General features: G+C 29.1%; 2 protein-coding genes and 1 pseudogene across 2 annotated transcripts in view; 2 read left to right on the top strand and 1 right to left on the bottom strand.

Moving 5' to 3' along the window:
* LOC136969541 (tubulin-folding cofactor B-like) overlaps window positions 1–19,353 on the top strand; it is a 389,641-nt gene that overhangs the window by 256,971 nt on the left and 113,317 nt on the right. The gene's annotated exons all lie outside the window — the stretch shown is intronic.
* Window positions 1–19,353, bottom strand: part of LOC136969519 (neurexin 1-like) — a gene marked incomplete at its 5' end in the record, with an annotated part of 109,063 nt that overhangs the window by 51,190 nt on the left and 38,520 nt on the right. Inside the window, one exon of the mRNA XM_067263698.1 lies at window positions 4,735–5,026. Within this exon, the coding sequence (XP_067119799.1) occupies window positions 4,735–5,026 (292 nt within the window). The remainder of the gene's footprint in view (window positions 1–4,734; window positions 5,027–19,353) is intronic.
* Window positions 1,814–4,049, top strand: LOC136969661 (uncharacterized; annotated as a pseudogene).

The raw sequence follows: 19,353 nt of genomic DNA, 5'->3' as shown, positions 1-19,353 counted from the left end.
AAAATTTTTGTAATAGAATAGTATAAAATAATTTCTAATAAAATTTTTACAGTTTTTTAGGAAATGTTGACCTTATGACTTAATGAAGCTAGTAGTATATAAAATGTTACTTCTGGACCAGGGCATTTGGCATATGCAAAAATCATTGAAAATCACCCCAAATCAAGCAAAATTACCTCTAAAAAGTCCTCTAAAAAACTTACAAAGTACCTTGTTTTTAAACACCCCAAAATAGTTTTTAATTTCTAGACCAGGGCATTTGGCGCATGCTCGTTCAGTCAGTCATAATTAATTGTTCAAAAAATAAATTAGCTGCTTTTCTTGCAATATATTTATCTACTACTACTTGTTTGAAACCAACTATTTTTGCTCCATCTTCTAATCTGTCTATTTCAGTAATGATAGGTTTTAAATCATCTTTCCATTTTTGTTTCTCATCTTAGGAATGTATGAAACTAGTTTGTCCATTTATGACAAAAGTTTCTAAAGATTTACTAATTAATTCATCTGCTTCTTCATCTAAACTTATATTTTTATGATTACCTGTTTTATGTACTACATTATCGAATAGTTTTTTATTTTTTATTTTGTTTTTCTTTTTTGTTCCCAATTGTTCCAATTTGTTCTCTTTTGTTCTGGGTTGTTCCTGTTTGTTCCCATTTGTTCTCATTTTACATGCAATCTTAATGCCAACTGAATTTAGCCCCGTATTTAAGGAATTTCTGGAAATACCTTTAGAATTGCAAAAATCTGTCTGTTAGTTTTTTATTTACGGTTAAATTGAGATATTCAATGGCAAAATTACGATTTCTCATTTGTGTTATTTCATTAATATTTTTTGGTATATTTAGTTTTTTATCTTGAGTTAAAGATTTGTAACTATTTTTAAATTGCTAGAGTTCAGATGGTTGTCTTGTTTTTAATGGTGTGTAATACACTGTAACAATTTTACTTTCTTTAGTAAAATTCTTTCTTTAATTTATTTTAGAAACTTTATTTAATTATTAGCTGGGTCAGTGATTATTATAAGTCACAATTAAAAATGTTAGTTTTTTAAACCTGCTAGAGTACAAAACTCGCAGAAAACTGCATGTGCATCTGTTGAGTTTATTTTCATTTGGATCATTCATTGGATCGGACTAATTTTAGAATCACAAGCCTGTCAATGCACTTTACCAATTGAAGGCACATTATTTAATTTACAAAGAAAATATAAGAGGTCTAAACACATATTCAGAGTTTGGGTAAAGATCAACTCATGAAGAGGTCGAGTTGAGATACTCAATGAGAAAATTACAATTTTTCATTTGATAGGTATACTTCATTGATATTCTTTGCTATGCTTAGGGTATACCTACTTAATTTTTTTGTCCTGGATAAGATTTATAACTGTTTTTGAATTGTTGGTATTCTGATTGTTGTCTTGTTTTTAACAGCTTGTAATACTCTGCAACAAAAATCTTGCTTTCTTTGATATTGCTCATATTTATAATTTATTTTATAAATTCTATTTTGAATTTTGTCATTATTCCGTTGACTCACAATGTCCGTGAAAGTGTAGGTGTACATATGATATGTGTATACTTATAATTTATTTATTTATAATAATTACATAAGTTTAAGTTAAAGGGTTAATTCAAAATTCAATGATTGTTAAATTCAGTGAAGAGTATTCTTTGGCTTGCCTATCATGCTTCCAGTTTGTTTTTGCTATTTGTTTGTCTGCGACAGCATGACAAATTTAATTATATGACTAAAATTAATTCTTGGTTTTCATTCATTGTTACAGGTAGTTACTCTTGTTTAAAAAAAAATGGAGGACCATCCAGAAGACATTGGTAGCAATGATGCAAGTTGACTCTCTTTTCCATCTATTTTTAGATTTGATTCATTTGTATTAGACCTAAGTGATATAATATTTGTTTAATTTTACAGGACAATAGAGTCAAATCTGAGTTGCAGTCTTCCTGTTCAGCGCAATTCAAATGTGTTCTGAACTCTGATACTCTTATTGATAAAACTGCATTGATTTTGGCTGTTTTTCAAAAGAATGTCAATTCTGTGGTATTGTGTACCACACCCCGTCAGTTTGGCAAAACTGTAAACTTGACAATGATGGAACATTTCTTGGAGTTGAAAGTAGATGAAAATGGAAAAGAGAAAAAGATAACTACAAACTATTCAATTCAACAAAGTTCAAGTTAAAAGTCACGGAGAATAAGAAGTTTGTAAAAACTCATTTTGGACAATATCCGATTATCAAAATAAGTTTTCTCTGTGCTTTTGATGTCAAAAGCCAATCTGATGCAGTGAAGGTGTGTAGAAATGCTATACACAAGGCTTTTGTGAAACATGAATACCTTTTACAAATCCAAAGAGTCACCATTGGGAGACAAAGAAAAAGATATTTGCGAACAATGGTGTGACCCAATTAGTTACCAAAGAATTAGTGATGAGGATGTAGTGAATGGTCTATCAGTTTTGACAATTGTTTTGAATAAATTCCATAAAAGGAAGGTTTACATGCTTGTTGATGAGTATGATTTGATTATTTCAAATGCATTGTATATCATCAAAAATACTGATCCACAGAAAGAGCTTGAAGAGCTAGAATGTGCTGCCAAATTCTGCATTCAAATAATTGGTTATGCCTTGAAATGTCAAGATGATATCATTCAAGGTGTGTTTATCACAGGAATTTTGGATGTGGCTGGTATAATGATTTTCAGCCTACTGGGTAATGTGATGCGATGCCAATTCGGAACCAAAAATTTATGCCAAGATTTCTATGGGTTCAATGAAGATGAAGTTTGTACTCTGTTTGATAAGTGGGGTGTAGATGAGAAGTTGAAGAAAAAAGCAATGGCTAAATATAATGGCTATGTCAATGGGGAGATGAAACCATTATATAATCCTCAATCTGATGTGCAATTTCTGCATAATTTACAGCTGGGAGAAGATGCTTTACAAAATTATTGGGTACAATCTGGGTACATCCAGCATCTCTATGAACTATTTCAAATAGATGACGTGAGAAGCTTGTTGAACAAATTGCTATAAGGTGCTGTAAATTTCGAAACCAAGATAACACCATTCGAGTTAAGTAATTTGAAATCTTTGCACAACTTGTTAATTCATTCAGAGTTAATTTGTGAAACAGAGATAGTTGTTCAGTTTCTTATATCTCTAGGATACTTAACATATTCAGTGAATGATGAAATGCTCAAAATACCTAATGGTGAGCTAATTGATGAATTTAATAGGCGACTACGGTATTATGAGGATCATTCAAAAAGAAATGAACTGGAGGCTGGAATGTGAAAACCGATGACAGAATTGTAATATCATTGCACGTGTAAGAATGTGTGGTTCTGACAACAGCACAGAAGATCACAGCCCGCCACTAGAGGGTCACAGGTGCATACCACGTGACTACAAAGCTAGCAGAAGCACACATCAATTGTCCACTGCAGTCAGTCGTGTTGTAAACAGTGAAACAGTGTAATGGAGGTGTCAAAAGAAGAGCAAAGAGGAGGTGTTCGTTTTCTGACAGCAGAAGGAGTAGGGGGAATGGACATTCATCGAAGAATGTCACAAGTGTACGGTGAACACTGCATGTCCCTTGCAATGGTCAAGATGTGGCACGAGCGCTTCAGAGAAGGGTGGGTGTCGTTAGCCAATGATGCACAGTCAGGAACACCACACCACATTACCGATGACATTGTCCAGCTGGTTGATGGAATCGTTACCCAGGACCGCGGAGTGACAGTACAAGCCATTGCTGCCAAGGTTGGATTGAGCATCGGAAGTGTTCACACCATCATGAGGAAAAGATTGAACTGGCACAAAGTGTGTGCCCAATGGGTGCCTCCACAGTCTTCAACCACAACAGGAAACATGTCGAATGGCCCACTGTCTTGATCATCTGGAGTGCTATGCCTGGGAAGGGAATGAGTTCCTGTCATGAGTGGTGGCTGGAGATGAGTCATGGTGTCATCACTTCGAACCCGAATCAAAATGACAAAGTCTCCAGTGGAAGCATCCAGGGTCACCACCACCAAAAAAATCCAAGGCCATCCACACAAGTGCAGGAAAGGTTATGCTCACATTCTTCTTTGACCAAAATGGCCCCCTTCTTATCGACTTCCTGCAGCACAGGACAACAGTGAATGCCCAGCGTTATTCGCAAATCTTGACCACCCTTCTCCAAGCAATCAAATTGAAATGACCAGGGCAACTCACCCGTGGGGTCATTTGTGAATTGTATCACAGAAACTTCAAGAGATGCACTTAAACAGATTTTCACAAATCATTACTGCAATGTCTTCACAATGAAAAAGTATTTTAATGGTCGTCAGGAATCTCCTCCTCTCTCTCTTGTTATGGGAATACGTGTAGATTCGAAAAAAAAGGCATCTGTGCTGTGCCTCCGAAAAGTGGATATTACTGAGGTTCTAGATGATCTGAAAGTTGATGAATGCAATCACTATAAACTTGTGTTGAGTGAGCTGTTAATTGTAATGGTGAAACTGCCATTGATACTTTTTAAAAAAAACACAATACATGTTACAGGGTACCAATTGCTATCTAGTCCAGGGCAATAAGAATACATAATATTGATAAAACTGAAATATTACAATATAAAAATAATATATGTAATTTAAAAGAATAAAATTTATATCACAATTGCATTTAATTTAATAAAAAAGAAATAAATGGTTACTAGTTTTCTACCTGAAGTTGTAAAATCTACTGAAGATTCATCAGTAGTTATTCTTCCTGATTTTCCAGTTTTACGAAGAGAGACTGTATGCCAATGACCATCAGCAACTTTTCGAGAAGTAGCTTGAACTTTAACAGTGTCAGATCCCAGATTTAATAATAAGAATATGTGGCCATCTAATAGTTCTAATGCAAAATAATTTCCTTCAGTACCACCATTATATAGAAGGACGGCATTTGGTTCATTAGTTCGGAACTTAAGATTTAAGCTACCACCACGTTTACTTTCCCAAGTGGGCAAAACCTATAAGAAATTATTATTCATTTTAAAAAATTGCATTTTTAAAATTAATATTATGCTGTAGTAAATTTAAACAAAAATTAAATATTAAAAATGTATTATATTAACTACATAAAATTTGTATTCTTAATCAATGAATTTAAATTAATGAATCTTATCTTTTGTTTTGTAACTTTTTAGTCTCAACTTTTTACAACAAAAAAGAAAAGTAATGACACAGATGGTGAATTAAGTTCTCCGTATTGATAAATTTTATCATCAATATTCAGATTTAGTTAAAACATTTCATATAAACATAGGCTATTCTGTGAAATATGTACGGCCTACAGCTAAATTGCAGCTGAACTGAAAACATAACATTTCTATAACTGAGTCAAAGATATTAATTGGAAGATTTTTGAAGGCATATTAAATAATTAACATACAATACAACAGTTCAACAATTGCAGATACACAGGTAGTATCGAATCAATTCATTTCAAACTAAGATGATATCAAAATTTTCTTTCCATCAAGATACTGTAGATAAGAAAACTAGATATCATAAGATAATTGCAAAGAATCCTGTCAACCTCAAAATTTTCTCTCATCTTTTGTATCTTATTTTCAATATATATTAAAAATAACTAAGCAGAATTAATCAATGAATTTTTAACAATGTTTAAAGAATGTTAACATTTCTGGCCTGGTTAACAGGCCATCAGGTGTGGACAACTATAAGTAGATGCCAATGTCAGAAGAAAGATGGGATAGTTCCCAACAGAGTAAACAATTGAGGTCTATCCAATCTTTCAACGCTTTCAACTCTCCATGCCTGCAGATGGTCTAATAACCAGATTGAAAATGCTAGATTCTTTAAACTTCACCCACTGTTAAAAAAAGGTTTATTGATCAATTCAGCTGAGTAATCACAGTGGCTAGTTTAATCTTGTTAAATTAACTAAAGTCTGAAAACTATGATGATGCATTATAACCAGCATTAATTATTCATAAGTAATACCCCTCAATTGTAATTGTATATATTTGCAATAGTACACTATGGCAATATATGAATACTGTGACTTAATTATTATTTACAATTCTGAAAATGCTTTAAGAAAAACAATTTTTAAAAACTACAGTATATCATTCAAAAATAACTTCTAATGATAAAAATATATGTATATAATAAACCATATAATAATAATAATAATAATAAATGTCCATAACATCAATATTGATAAAATTAGAAAATAAAAAATGTAAACAATATAGTATCTGGTTCATGTTCTCTGAAAATGTATTTCTGATGCTATTTGATTATAGTTTGTGAACAGTAAAGATGTATGATACTGTATTAGATTTTATTCTTGACCAATAAAATGACTTTTCAATATCATTTATCCTCCAATAAGATCAAATATAAATGCAAACTTTTTTGATATCACTTTATATCCATGCCATATATTATAATAATTTAATTAGGATTATAAGATTTATTTAAGCTTCTTATTATAATGAAATTATCTTAAAATATTTTAGAAATTTTAATCTCATTATTTCCAAATTGAAGAAATAAGTTGCTGTCCAAAATATTTCTTTTGCCTTTACATTAAAAATATAAAAACATTAAAAATGTAAAATTTTGTTCAGTGTATTTTTCAAACATTTAAAATTTAGATTTTCATAAATTTGCAATTTTTATTAACTAAAACTTATATAGAATTAAGTAAGCCTTATACATTTTACTTATTTAAATATACTATGAATACATTATCTTATTTGAATATTAAACAGAAATTTAAAAAAAATGTTTGAATGTATAAATTTAGAAATTAAAAATAAAAAAACTGTAGACACAAAAATCTGCTGTTAGTTTAAATTAGGAAGCTTTTTACAAAATTACAGGATTCTAAAATAGTGAAAAATTGTTTAAGAAAAATGATGATAATAACAAATAAGAATTTTCAAATAGCCCACTAAAACATAACTTAAATGACTACGAAAAACATAATTATTATTATTAAATTTTCTAGTTTATAAATTTTAATTGATAAAATAAAATAGAAATGAAAACTAGTTTAGGTCACAAAGCTTTTAACCTTTAAATAAAATATGTTTCTTTTATTCCATTACGATATCAATTCCATTATCTGATAAAATAAAGTTTCTAAAAAATATTTCTTCTTCCTTTATTCATTTAATATAACAAAGTATATTTTTTATAACATTATAGTATCTGTATATCAATTTTTTTAATAAATATACAGTTAATTTCATTTTTCTTAAACAATTTTGTCATAGTTATTTAACTATTCATAGATGCTTGTGATACTAAATATATATAAATATATTTTATATTTATTCGTTTTATCTGTATTTATTTCCCAGAGAACTCTAAATAAACTTCTGGTTTTTCATAATTCAGCAAAATAGAATTTAAAAAATTAAATTATACATGTAGTGAATAATATTAAGAAGTGAATGTAGTGAATATTAAGAAAATATTTACCTTACTGTTATGCAGATTTTATAGTTTATTACTAAATTATGATTTGTATTATTTAAAAAATGGCTGTAGCAAAATTTTCTTACGCTTTAAAACAAAATATACTTCAGAATACATTTTTCAATGTTAGATAATTTTTAGAAAAAAGAATCTATATTTTTTCATTGTTTTTATATTTTACTGATAAATTTCATTAAATAATTCTGTTTATATTTTAATAAGAATTGTTTGTAAGTAATTAATATATTTACATATTTCTAAATATTTTAAAGTTAGTTAATTGATTACTTAACAAACTTAAAAATTTGCTTTATTAGAATTCATTAATTTACATTGAGAATCAGTTTCCAACAACAACCAAACCCATACAAAAGTGCTTTTGCATCTCTTGATAGGTTCAATTGTCCATCATCATGAGATGCAAAAAGTACTCCAGAAACTGTAAATTAGCTCCAATAATATAAATTTTTTAAGTTCATTAAAAATATGGGGTTTTATTCATTTTTTTTTATTTTTTTAACTCTTTCCGCCCTGTGGGCACTAAGAGGGCCTCTTTTAGTAGGCCCATTATGGGTTCGGCCAGGCCCACAATGGTGCGACCGGGTGGTGAGGGACGGGGCCCGACATATCCGAACGGACCACCCCCGAAAAATTCCTGGGGATTATTCGACCCGTTCGGATTCGATCCCGGGTCCCCCAGAGCGGTAGGCTGCCACCTTTACCGCTCGGCCATCCGGCCGGTTGGGGTTTTATTCATTTTTTATTATTAAAGTAAATATTCCTCTGATAAAATTTAATATAACTGTAAAAAAAATAGTATTTTCACACAGATTTTATATTTTTATTTAAAAAAAAAAAGACGTTAGAGACAATTTCAAAATCCTAATGATTATCTTCGATGTTCTATACTGTACAATAGGATAAATTTTGCGATTAATGGAAAATAATTAACTTATCTAATCGAACTTTTTGTTAAATTAACTTGAACTGAATACTTTATCATTAAATGGCAGAGTTTTAACTACTATTCAATTATTGATGAGAAAAACATTCCAATTATGGCATTGGAAAATAAGTTTTTGCAGCAATGTCTACATCACAGATAATATTAAATTTCAATAAATTGTTCGAAATTAAACCATACGAATTATTACTAAATCTAATTAAAATTAAATTCGTTTCTTCCTCACGAGTTTAAATAGCTGTTCTAAGTTTTCTACCGTTCGTTAAAATAAGTTCTCCCATAATAAATCACAAGTCGGAATTATCGAATGGATCATGAATTATAGAGAGAGCTAAACATATCCTTAAAAATATATTTGTGCAGAATGATTAGCAAGTTTATTAAAAATCATACGAATCGATGAAAATGAGAATAGTGACTTCAGTTATTTAGCGACTCGCTTCATTTATGTGAAAGACGAAAACTTTATCCCTTTCATATAATAATTGATGATGGGATCACTGAACAGACAAGTGAATCAATCTGGTACATGAATCTACCAGGAGAATAAATACAGTATCTGTCAATTTACACGCGAAAAATCGCCGTAGATAACACGGTAAAAGAAAGCCTATAATCGATTCATTACGTATTAAGAAGGTAACTAATATAAAACTTGTAAAGTTTGAATTTTATTAACAATTTTCCATTAGATTAACTTCAACAATTTTATATTAGTAATTTTTCTTTACGCTGACATTAAACAGTTAACAGGAAATTCTAACGAGAATTTCTTTTTTCGTAATCGTATAATTTCCCGTCGTCAATATTTAATACTTAATAATAATAATTTTTCTTCTAAATTTTTTTTCTTCTGATTTCGAATCTTTAAAATCGGTTTTAACTCAACTCGTTTTCTTTCATTACTTTGATTACTTCTCATATTACAAACAGGGCCGTGCCTATAGATGAAGTGGAGAAGATCCGCGAGACTTGGATGCAAATCAAAACAATATGGCTACCATGTGGTGGTTAGGGTAATCTCCTAGCCCGTTATCGCGTGAAATACGTTATAGCCTTTAAAAACTATGCCAATTAATCTGTCTGATATTTTAGCATAAACTGGAGAAGGGTTAAGGCCGTTAGTCAAAGGAGTAGCAGTTTTGCCGTGCAGAATTAATGGATAAAGTAATTCAGAAATTTCTACTTTATGTCAACAGACAATATCAAAGGCCATCCACACACTAAGATTTATATGAAATGCGATAAGTAACAATAAAGATAAGTAAACAAGCAAGACACTTTACAGGATGTGTTGCATAATTTCAGATATAAAAGATTGGATTTACATGTGAAGCTGTAAAGCTGACGCGTGTAAGTATACATATTTACTTGTTTATATTAGTCTGTAAGTTTATTTTAGGGGGGAAAAACATTAATAAAATTCTATATAATCCTTTAAAATTTTGACTTAATATTTTGTTTTAATCCCAAATTGAAATTTTATAATCTGTATTCTATTATTATCTAATTAAATGCCATTAATAGAATAAAATTATAAAATAGTAACAATAAGAAATATTGTACAACGCTCAAATCTATAAAGAACTTTATATAATGGCCAAGCGTTAAGGCAGCAGCCTACCGCTCTGGGAACCCAGGATCGACTTCTTGACGAGTCAAAATTCCTGGGAAAAAGCCAGAAATTTTTCGGAGAGTGGTCCGTCCAGGTATGTCGGGCCCCGTCCCTCATCACAAGGCCGCCCCATTATGGACCAGGACGAACCCATAAATGGACTTGGGATGCGTTCTTTTATTTCTCCGCGTAACTCCGCGCGAGCGACATCGGTTTAAAAATTCCTGCGGAACGCGTTCCTAAATTCCGGTCGGAGTGCGCGCCGTCGAACGGCAAAAAACGGCCGCTTGTAGCAGTAGTTTACGGTGGAAAGCAACGTCCTCCATGGCTCAGATAGTTTCGTTTCGAGGTCCATTATGTGGTTTTATGAATGAAAATTTAGAAGTTGTGAAAGCGCAAGTTAGTGCACGCGGTGATGTAAGTGTCTTTTCGAATGGTAGCCGACATTCTAATTTTTTTCGTGGCTATTTTGAATGCTCTTTCAACAAATAATCCATTTTATGGTTAAATTTTACAATTGGGAACCTTCTTTTGCCTTTAAAAGCTCATATTTTAGAATTATAGATTCCTCTATCACGATACTATCGATAGTGCGAGCGCCGCCATCTTTCTTTCACCGTCGTTCCTAAATGCCTACAAACAGCAGCGCACTCCCGTAGTAGCGGAGACGCAGAGCGACTGCTATTAACGAACGCACCTTTGGTATAAAAAAGGCATTGTTAGTGTCCACACGGAAAAAAGCTTTAAAAAATTCAAATAATTTTCATTTAATGAGTAAAGTCAGATCATATTTAATAAATAAAATTATTAAGAAATTAATACAATGACATTTTTCGTACTATATTTATATCAGATAATCAAAAACGTGAGTTAGCGATGGCAATTATATTAATTATTAGTTTTTATTACTCTATATCGGTCCCTTTATTATACAGTATTATGCGATATTTATAATGATACATTTCGATTCAATTTTATTTGTGCGTGTTGTTAAGGTAATTTTTTTTATTTGAATGATTAAAATAAGAAAATTTAACCTCATCACGCATGCGCAAGTTGACTAGGCACATTGTTCTGTTCGTTGGATGTCAGCGATTTCTGCACCGATGACATTTAAAATGTATACGAATGATGTAATCAGGAGATGAATTAAATGGAGCTCCGGATACTAAAAACGCGTCATAAGACGAGTTCAGTAAATAAATTGTGTGTCAGTGCATGTACGGATCGGTTAGTAAAAGAACCGGTTTCAGTGCGCAGCGTTCAGAAAAAACCAATTGCTTCCAGTGCCAGAATTATAGTGTTTAAACTTAGTTTTTGGTCAGTGCAAGAATATGGCTGCTCCCACGTGTTACCGATTTCGTTGCGAAGAGTACGAATTTTCTTTATTTTTGGATGAAAATATTGCCTCAGACAATAGCAAACGGTACTGATGTTATATAAATAATGTTTTATAATATTCTTTTTTTCGGAGTAATAGCGAAACCTTGTAAGACATTTCGACATTTTGAAAGCACGCACAAAGAATCGATTCTTTGTTATATTATATCATTTCCTGAGCTATCATTTCCTCACTAAAACATACTTTTCCGGAATCCGAGTTTATTTACTGAACTTGTCTATAACGTTTATAGGAATACGAGTATAATTGCGGTTCTTAGACTTGCTTCAGGCGCAAAAATTATTCGGAACGATCCGATTGTAAAGATTGGCTTATTGTTATTGACATACTGAAGCATCTTACATTTTTATAAATATGCATTACTTCCTATTTATTTCTTTATTGGTTGTGCGTACGTATAGCAAGTTTAATACTATGAGTATAATCACAACATGGAATCTACTTTTTATGGACTCTTTTCACCTTGTGGGCACTAAGAGAGTGTTTTTAATCAATCTCATCGTAGGTTTGGCCAGACCCACAATGGGTGACTGGGTGATGAGGGACGAGATCCGATATATCAGGGACGGACCACCCCCTAAAAATTCATGGGGTCTTGAAACTTCCAGATTCGTTTTAGGACCCCTCAGAGCGATAGGCTGATACCTTAACCGCCCGGCTATCCGACTGTCAAGATATGGAATCTGTTGGACATCCTACATACGTAATAAACCAGAAAGAAATCTAGATTTTTCCTACCACAGAACAGATAAAACTTTTAAATGTAACTTTTAAATTTTGTTTTATAAAAATACTTTTTATGCAGAAATGTAGGTTTTTAAAATAATTTGTGCAAAATTTCATTTAAGCTCTATTTCAGGATAAAACAGTAGACTAATAGACCTGTTCTTGAAATTATTTAAATTTAATAATGATGATAATAGTTATAATAAAGTTTTAATAAGTTCTAATAGAACTATTATCATTAATAATTCATTTAAGAAAATTTTCAAGAATTCAAAAATAGACATCTTATAGTTGGCAATTATTAATTCATGTTAACTCTGAGACAGCCTCACCTTTGAAAATGAAATATCGAATAAATCAAAGATAGTTTGCTACATACGTGGTACTCTTCACTCTCATACTTATTATATTATATTATATATATATAATATATAATGTATAAATGTGTGTGTGTATTTATATATTTATAATTAATTAATTTCTATGATCACAGAATAATCACAAACACAGCAAAGAAAATGAATATTGAACAAAAGTAGTAAAATGTTTAAAAAACACTTGATTTGAAAAAAATTAAACGGCACTGTTTGACAATTAGAGACGTATTTGATCAGAGAAGTGATCAAACAATCCGGTACTCGAAGAAAATGAGTTAAACCCGGATTCTCCAATTCAAAAACTTACAGTTGACAACTCCAAGAAACCTACAAGCTTACATCACTTGTCGATAGAGTCCTACAACGTCTATATTACAAAAAGTTCAAATTGCAGAAAAGAAGTAGGCTACTGTATTCGTTTCAAACTACGAAACTTTTTACAGTAATTAATTTTTCGAAAAATATGGATAATGCATTATATTCAACCACTTATAAAACTAATAAATTTATGCAGAATACTATTGAATAAGTTACACTTGGTTCATCTTATAAAATATTTTATTCTCAGTTTGACAAGAATGAAAATTATTTTTGCTATTGTGCAGTGGAGGAAAAAAGATATCTAATGTGAAAATTTAACGTATTAAAGATGGTTTACTACCATTTTTTTAAAAACCAAAATTTACGTTGAATTTTTTAAACAATTTTAAACTTTAAAATTTTATTTTAGAAAAAGATACTCCATAATCAATCACAAAACTGTTAAAAGTACATAAAGAGAGAATATGTTTAATGTATTGGTAAAGATATTTTATACAGGTTTGTGAAAGTTCAATGTTTTTACTTTTAGCTATCGAAAATATGGAAAAATGATAGTTTTACAGAAAAATGGATTTTAAATTTGTGATGCGGTCACTTCTGATAACCGTTGATTTTATATTACAAATATTTTAAAGATCTTAAGAACTTTTTATTTTCTTTTGAAAAGTCAGTTGTTGAAATGGTAATCAAATAAAAATAGGCAGATATCCAAAAATGTGATATATATAAATTAGATGCTTTAACTGCAAAGGTTTAGTTAATGGAATTATCAGTCTTTATTTGTTTAAAATACGAGTTTACGGATTATATTAAACAGGATATTTAATGTCAATAAAGTATTTAAATTTTAATTACAAACCTTTAAACTTTAAACAGAAGTTTAAATCTAAACTTTCATTTAACTATTTCAAAAGTAAATTGTATCTATAGCTTTATAAGTAATTGTTCAATGTGCAATACATTTTTTTTTATTAGAAAAATAGCATAAAAGGAACGGGTTATAAATTGATTTTAATAACATTTAAATAAAATGAAAATAATAATTAAAATACTTGCAGCAATCAGATTACATACGATATATTAAAAGCATAATAATTTAATCATTATTAACTAATTGATTATAAATTCTCCATAGATGGCTATATAGGCCTAATTGATATTCCTTAATCGCTTATTATTTATGCAGCTAGAGACTTTCTGCAAACAAATGCTAATTGACGATTTGCTTCTGATAACAAAATAATTTAAATTAGAGATTTGCTAAATAATTTTAAAGTTTTATAATATTTTAATTAATTTTGATAAATTTCTAAATATTTTTTACATTTATTACATTCATATTTTATCATAAAGTATTAAGTTATATGCTGGAATATAAATAAAATTTTTTACCATTTAATTAAAAGGAATTTATTCAAAACGAGCAATTATTAAATTGCCGGCTGCAATTTTTAATCATATTTTAAATTTATTTAATTTAAATATATGCTCTCCACCTCAAATTGGTAGTGGTTTGTCCCTGTATGTCATACTTTCCCGTTAATAATCGAGTCGTGCCGGTCATCTAACTAACTCCTTTCAGGGTAAAAGTTTTGAATTGAAATAACGTGTCGTCCAATTTCCAACGGAAGTTCGTATATAGTTAATCGGGACTTCCTGTCCCTACGCTTTACGTATCTTGTCTTGAAGAACATTATCTAATTCCGTTCTCGAGATTAAGGACAGACGGACAGACGGACGACAGTGGGCATTTATAGGTCTACAATTTTTTTCAAATTGCAACTCAATTATTAGTAAAAATGACAAGAATCTAATATTTTATAATATATATGGTAATATAATATCACCAAACAATAATAATAAATTTTCTTAAATTTTAATATAGGCCCTATATTATATACATTACGTATCATATATGTAGGTCTATATATATCCTACATGTAGTAAATATAGTAGTAAGTCCTATGTTTAGGCTATAAAGGACTTAAAATTTTCTTAAATTTTAAAATTTACACATGATCCAGCTTCTGTCATGCTTAAATGTGATATGATTTTCAACTAAAAACGTAGCCCCCATAAAATTATATCGATAAACTTTTACAATATCAAATTGAATTTTTAATAGAATTTATTTTAAAGTTATTGAAACGATGTTTTTCTAACTTTAAAAATTGCTAAATCAGCTGCATTTTTCAGTGGAAAGTTGTATTCTATCGTTTATGAACAATAAAGCAATAGTCAAAAATAACTGTTTATGTCGATTCTACGGACCTCTCCAAACACTACCAGCATTGCAACTACATCAAGCTGAATTCGCGTAGAAGTATTCAACTATTGAATACTTATATCACAATACAAGCAATTTCTTCCAAAAGGATCCGTAAAACCCAAACATATTTTCTTCATTTTTGAATGTTTCGTTATGTTTAGATTAAACAGATGAAATGACATAATTTTCTTTTTGAAAAAGTAGTTGTTTAAAGTTTGAGAAATATTTTAATAATTACAAAATATTAAATAAAATTATCTAACATTCTCTTGATAATTTTTAATGTGTTTATAAGACTTTTTTGGTTGAGAAAACAACTAATCTAATTCAAATAAGCTTCGACAATAAAACCAATAAAAAACAATGGTTTATTTGATGTTAGAAATATATTTAAATAATTTAATGAATAATTGTGTTATTCAATATTTCTGCAATTTGTAAGAAAATGAAGTGTAATAAAATACATTCAAAATGACATGGGATTTGCTTACTACAAAAATTTTGGCCTCGGAGTATTTTTTCTGAAAATCTATCTTCTAAATTCGGTTATAAAACACTTTTCGCAATCGAAAAAAGAAAATCGCATAAAAATGTGAAAAGCTGCAGCACAGTTTCTATAATAGCGCCTAAGAGAATTTACTTTTTGAATGAAATATAATAAAACTGATAATTCTTGGTGAAATTCAATATTATTTTTATCAAACAATACTTAACCATTAAATATAAATATAAGTTATACATTTTCATTGCATTATTAGAGCTTTGATTAATTCATTTCCTATACTTTCCCGTGTAGACTGTATAATTTTATTAATTTTTGCTTTATTTCAGAGCGCATTTTTTAAAATATAGATTTTAAACTCATATTTACGCATAAGTAATGAATAACTAAATACAATATAGATCAGTAACTTTTGTTACTTAATAGGGATATTGAAGCAGTATATTATAAAGTTTATACTGTACATCTATTCATAGATTTTTAATGTTATGAAATTCATTTTCTAAATAACAGCTAAAGTCATTATGTCCCTAATAAATTCTATTGTTTCATCATTTACAATACATTATTATCAACAGTTTTCATAAAAAAGTTAGGTAATCGTTTAAAATATATTATACTGAAGCCAGTTACTAACAAAAGAATCATTCTTTAGTCAACTTCATACAACGTCATGCAAGTTTTATCGATAAAATAAAACATTTGAATAAGCATTTAATATCTTCCTATATAAATTTTTCGTCTTGCTCTTTATTTTCATTCAACATATTGAAAATTTTGGCTTATTTTACGAATCTTTGCATTAATTTTAATACGTCAGTTAAAATATTTTAAGCGAAGATTAAAAATTAATCTTAAAAATTTAAGTAAAGATAAAGTTTAAATTTCATCAACATTGAAGAATATTAATGAAATCTTCAAAGTTTTAAATAAATTTGTAGTACTTCTTTTCTTATTTACAAGCTAATATCTATAAAACTATACAATATATTACATGCTCATTAAATACAGTAAAATTCCAGTTATCCGGACAACGATTATATGGATTACCCACGACTTTGTTAATAATAAATAGGTTTGTATGTATATGTACTGTACTGAATATGCATGCAAAGTAATTTTTTTTCTAAATGTAGAAAATAAACTATATTCATTTGTAGATATATTTCCTCATTTAATATTTCATTTGCACATAATTATGTACACATGTACGGTACATAATAGGGTGTTTGGATAGAAAAAAGAGACTATTTTAAGCAAAAATTCAATTATTCGGATAATTGTAGGTTCGAAGTCCTAATTAATTCGGATAATTGCAGTTTTACTATATGTAGTTAAACTATGCACATTTCTTAAACATTTAAGCGTGTAGTTCAACAGATATACATAAAAATGTGTTAATATTAATTAATACGAATGTATCATTTCAGTTATGTTGAGTACCAAATTTTGACGAAATTCACATTCACAGCTTGTAAGATTTAAAAATGCACAAAATTTTCAAATTCTTATTTATAATATAATTTTACGATTCATTTATTTAAAAATCATTCCAAAGACGACATGAAATAAAACCGTTGTTATATTTTGTTTAAAATTTAACCAAAAGTTTGTAGTTTGACAACTCGAATGTAATATCAGAATAATGAGGGGCACACATATTTGGTTTACAGACCACAACATAATTACCATCATCAGAACAAAAGATGAAATTAATATATTTTAAAATGGCACTCGAAAATATATCAGCTTGATGATGGTAATTACATTTTAATCAAGAATATTTACTTAAGATTCTTTTTTCTGATGATATGTTGTTTCATATATGAAGCTATGTAAATATTAAAGAATTATACGAAATTAATTTGGCATTCTATCAGCATCTAACAGAAAATGATTTTCCTTCACGTAATTAGTATTAATGAAATCATAATTCCTTTGTAGACATATTAATTATGTGAATTATCTTAAAAAATATATTCAAATATAATGGACAATTTTAAATCAACTTTCGTTTTAGATTTAAATAATAAATATATTAAAAATATAAATAATATCAAATTGATAAATTAAAATAATTGATCATTAAACTATAATTTTAAAGTTTTAACGGAATATCTTCAAGTAAAATTATAATTATACGGATATTGATCCGGATATCTGAGTTTGGCAACCAGCCTATAGATTCTATGAATCCATATGCGTGGAAAAGTCAAAGAGCAAATTTCCAACTGAAAAAGAAATAATGTTTCATCGATAAAATTTCAGGGATCATAAATCTAATATTTTTGCTTTTTATAGGTTAATGATTATATTGTTATTTGTTCTGAAAATTAATTTATTGCGTTCGGCCTTACTAATCGTTGTATTAATAACTTTCATACGTTTTATGTCTGATAAAACTATTTATAAATTATTCTTTGTATAATTTTCTAATATTATCATCATAAACTTTTATTATGATAGGATAATTTAGTTAGTTTTCAGCGATTTTTTTGTTACAAAATTGAAAATAATTTTTTTTACTGTCTTTTAAATTTTTAATTTCCAGTTTTCTGAAAATAATCCTTAATTAATTTTGCAGAGACGTATGTGGATTTGCGACCCTCAGAATAAAACACGTATAATTGTTTGTTTTAACAGCAGTCATTGAACAGCGTTTTTAAAAAAAAATATTTTCGATATTAATTCTATTTTTTTGGAATTTAAAAAAAATTATTTGCGATCTATTAGAAGAGTTTATATCGCCAAGGACATAAACCTAAACCACTCTTTAACTTTCCCTCGCTATGCCTCTGTTTTCTACAGTACAGACAGATAGTGATAAATAAGACGAGACATTTTCTTAATAAAAAAGCATTTTTAAATGATTTAATGAAGTGTCAATGTCACACAGAAGTGTAATGTCATTATTGTAATTTAATAATTACTAAAGTTACTGTTTTTGAAGTTTTCGCAGAATTGTTTTCTGAAACACTAAAATTCAGGTCAATTGTTTCAATTGAATTTAAGAGAAAAATATCTAATTAATTAATTACAGTAAAACTATAGTGTATATATATATATATATATATATATATATATACGAATTCAAGGTCCATGTAAATTTTTTTTTAACAGAAATATTGAAAAATATAATCTATCATTTTATGAATTTATTTCAGAAATATAAATAGAAAATCAATTTTTGTTATCACTGATTAAATTTTATGCTAGAATTTCATTTCAATCGAATATTTCGACTGTCTTTTTCTTGTCACCAAAGAATTTCTTTTCTTATTACTAAGTTTCCGTTTTCTCTTCAGTTGAATGGGACGTCTCTTAGTGTTCAATGCGCAGAAAGATTGTTTTTTTAAGGACTAAAAAATAAACATACTGCGGGACCTATACATAATCGGTGAGATATTCTGTATTTTTCTGTTGTATAACCAGAAGAATCCGAAATCGATTCCTGTTGATCCACCATCCGTCTAGTTCCTCAATCCACCATATCACGGCGGGCCCGGGCAGCTGGTGATGGATATTCCATCAAACCCGTCTCGATATAACCTATTGTGAAATTTCGTACAGGCATAAAACTATAACCAAGCGAAGAAAAATATAAAATTTCAGTTTTTCTTAAAGTAAATATTTTATCTAATATGTTAGTCTATAAACTATATCATT

Source organism: Centruroides vittatus, unplaced genomic scaffold, assembly GCF_030686945.1.
Source record: "Centruroides vittatus isolate TY-2023 unplaced genomic scaffold, ASM3068694v2 contig_18, whole genome shotgun sequence".
Lineage (NCBI taxonomy): Eukaryota > Metazoa > Arthropoda > Arachnida > Scorpiones > Buthidae > Centruroides > Centruroides vittatus.
Note: the sequence above shows the minus strand (reverse complement) of the source record. Positions and strands in the feature narration are given on the sequence as shown.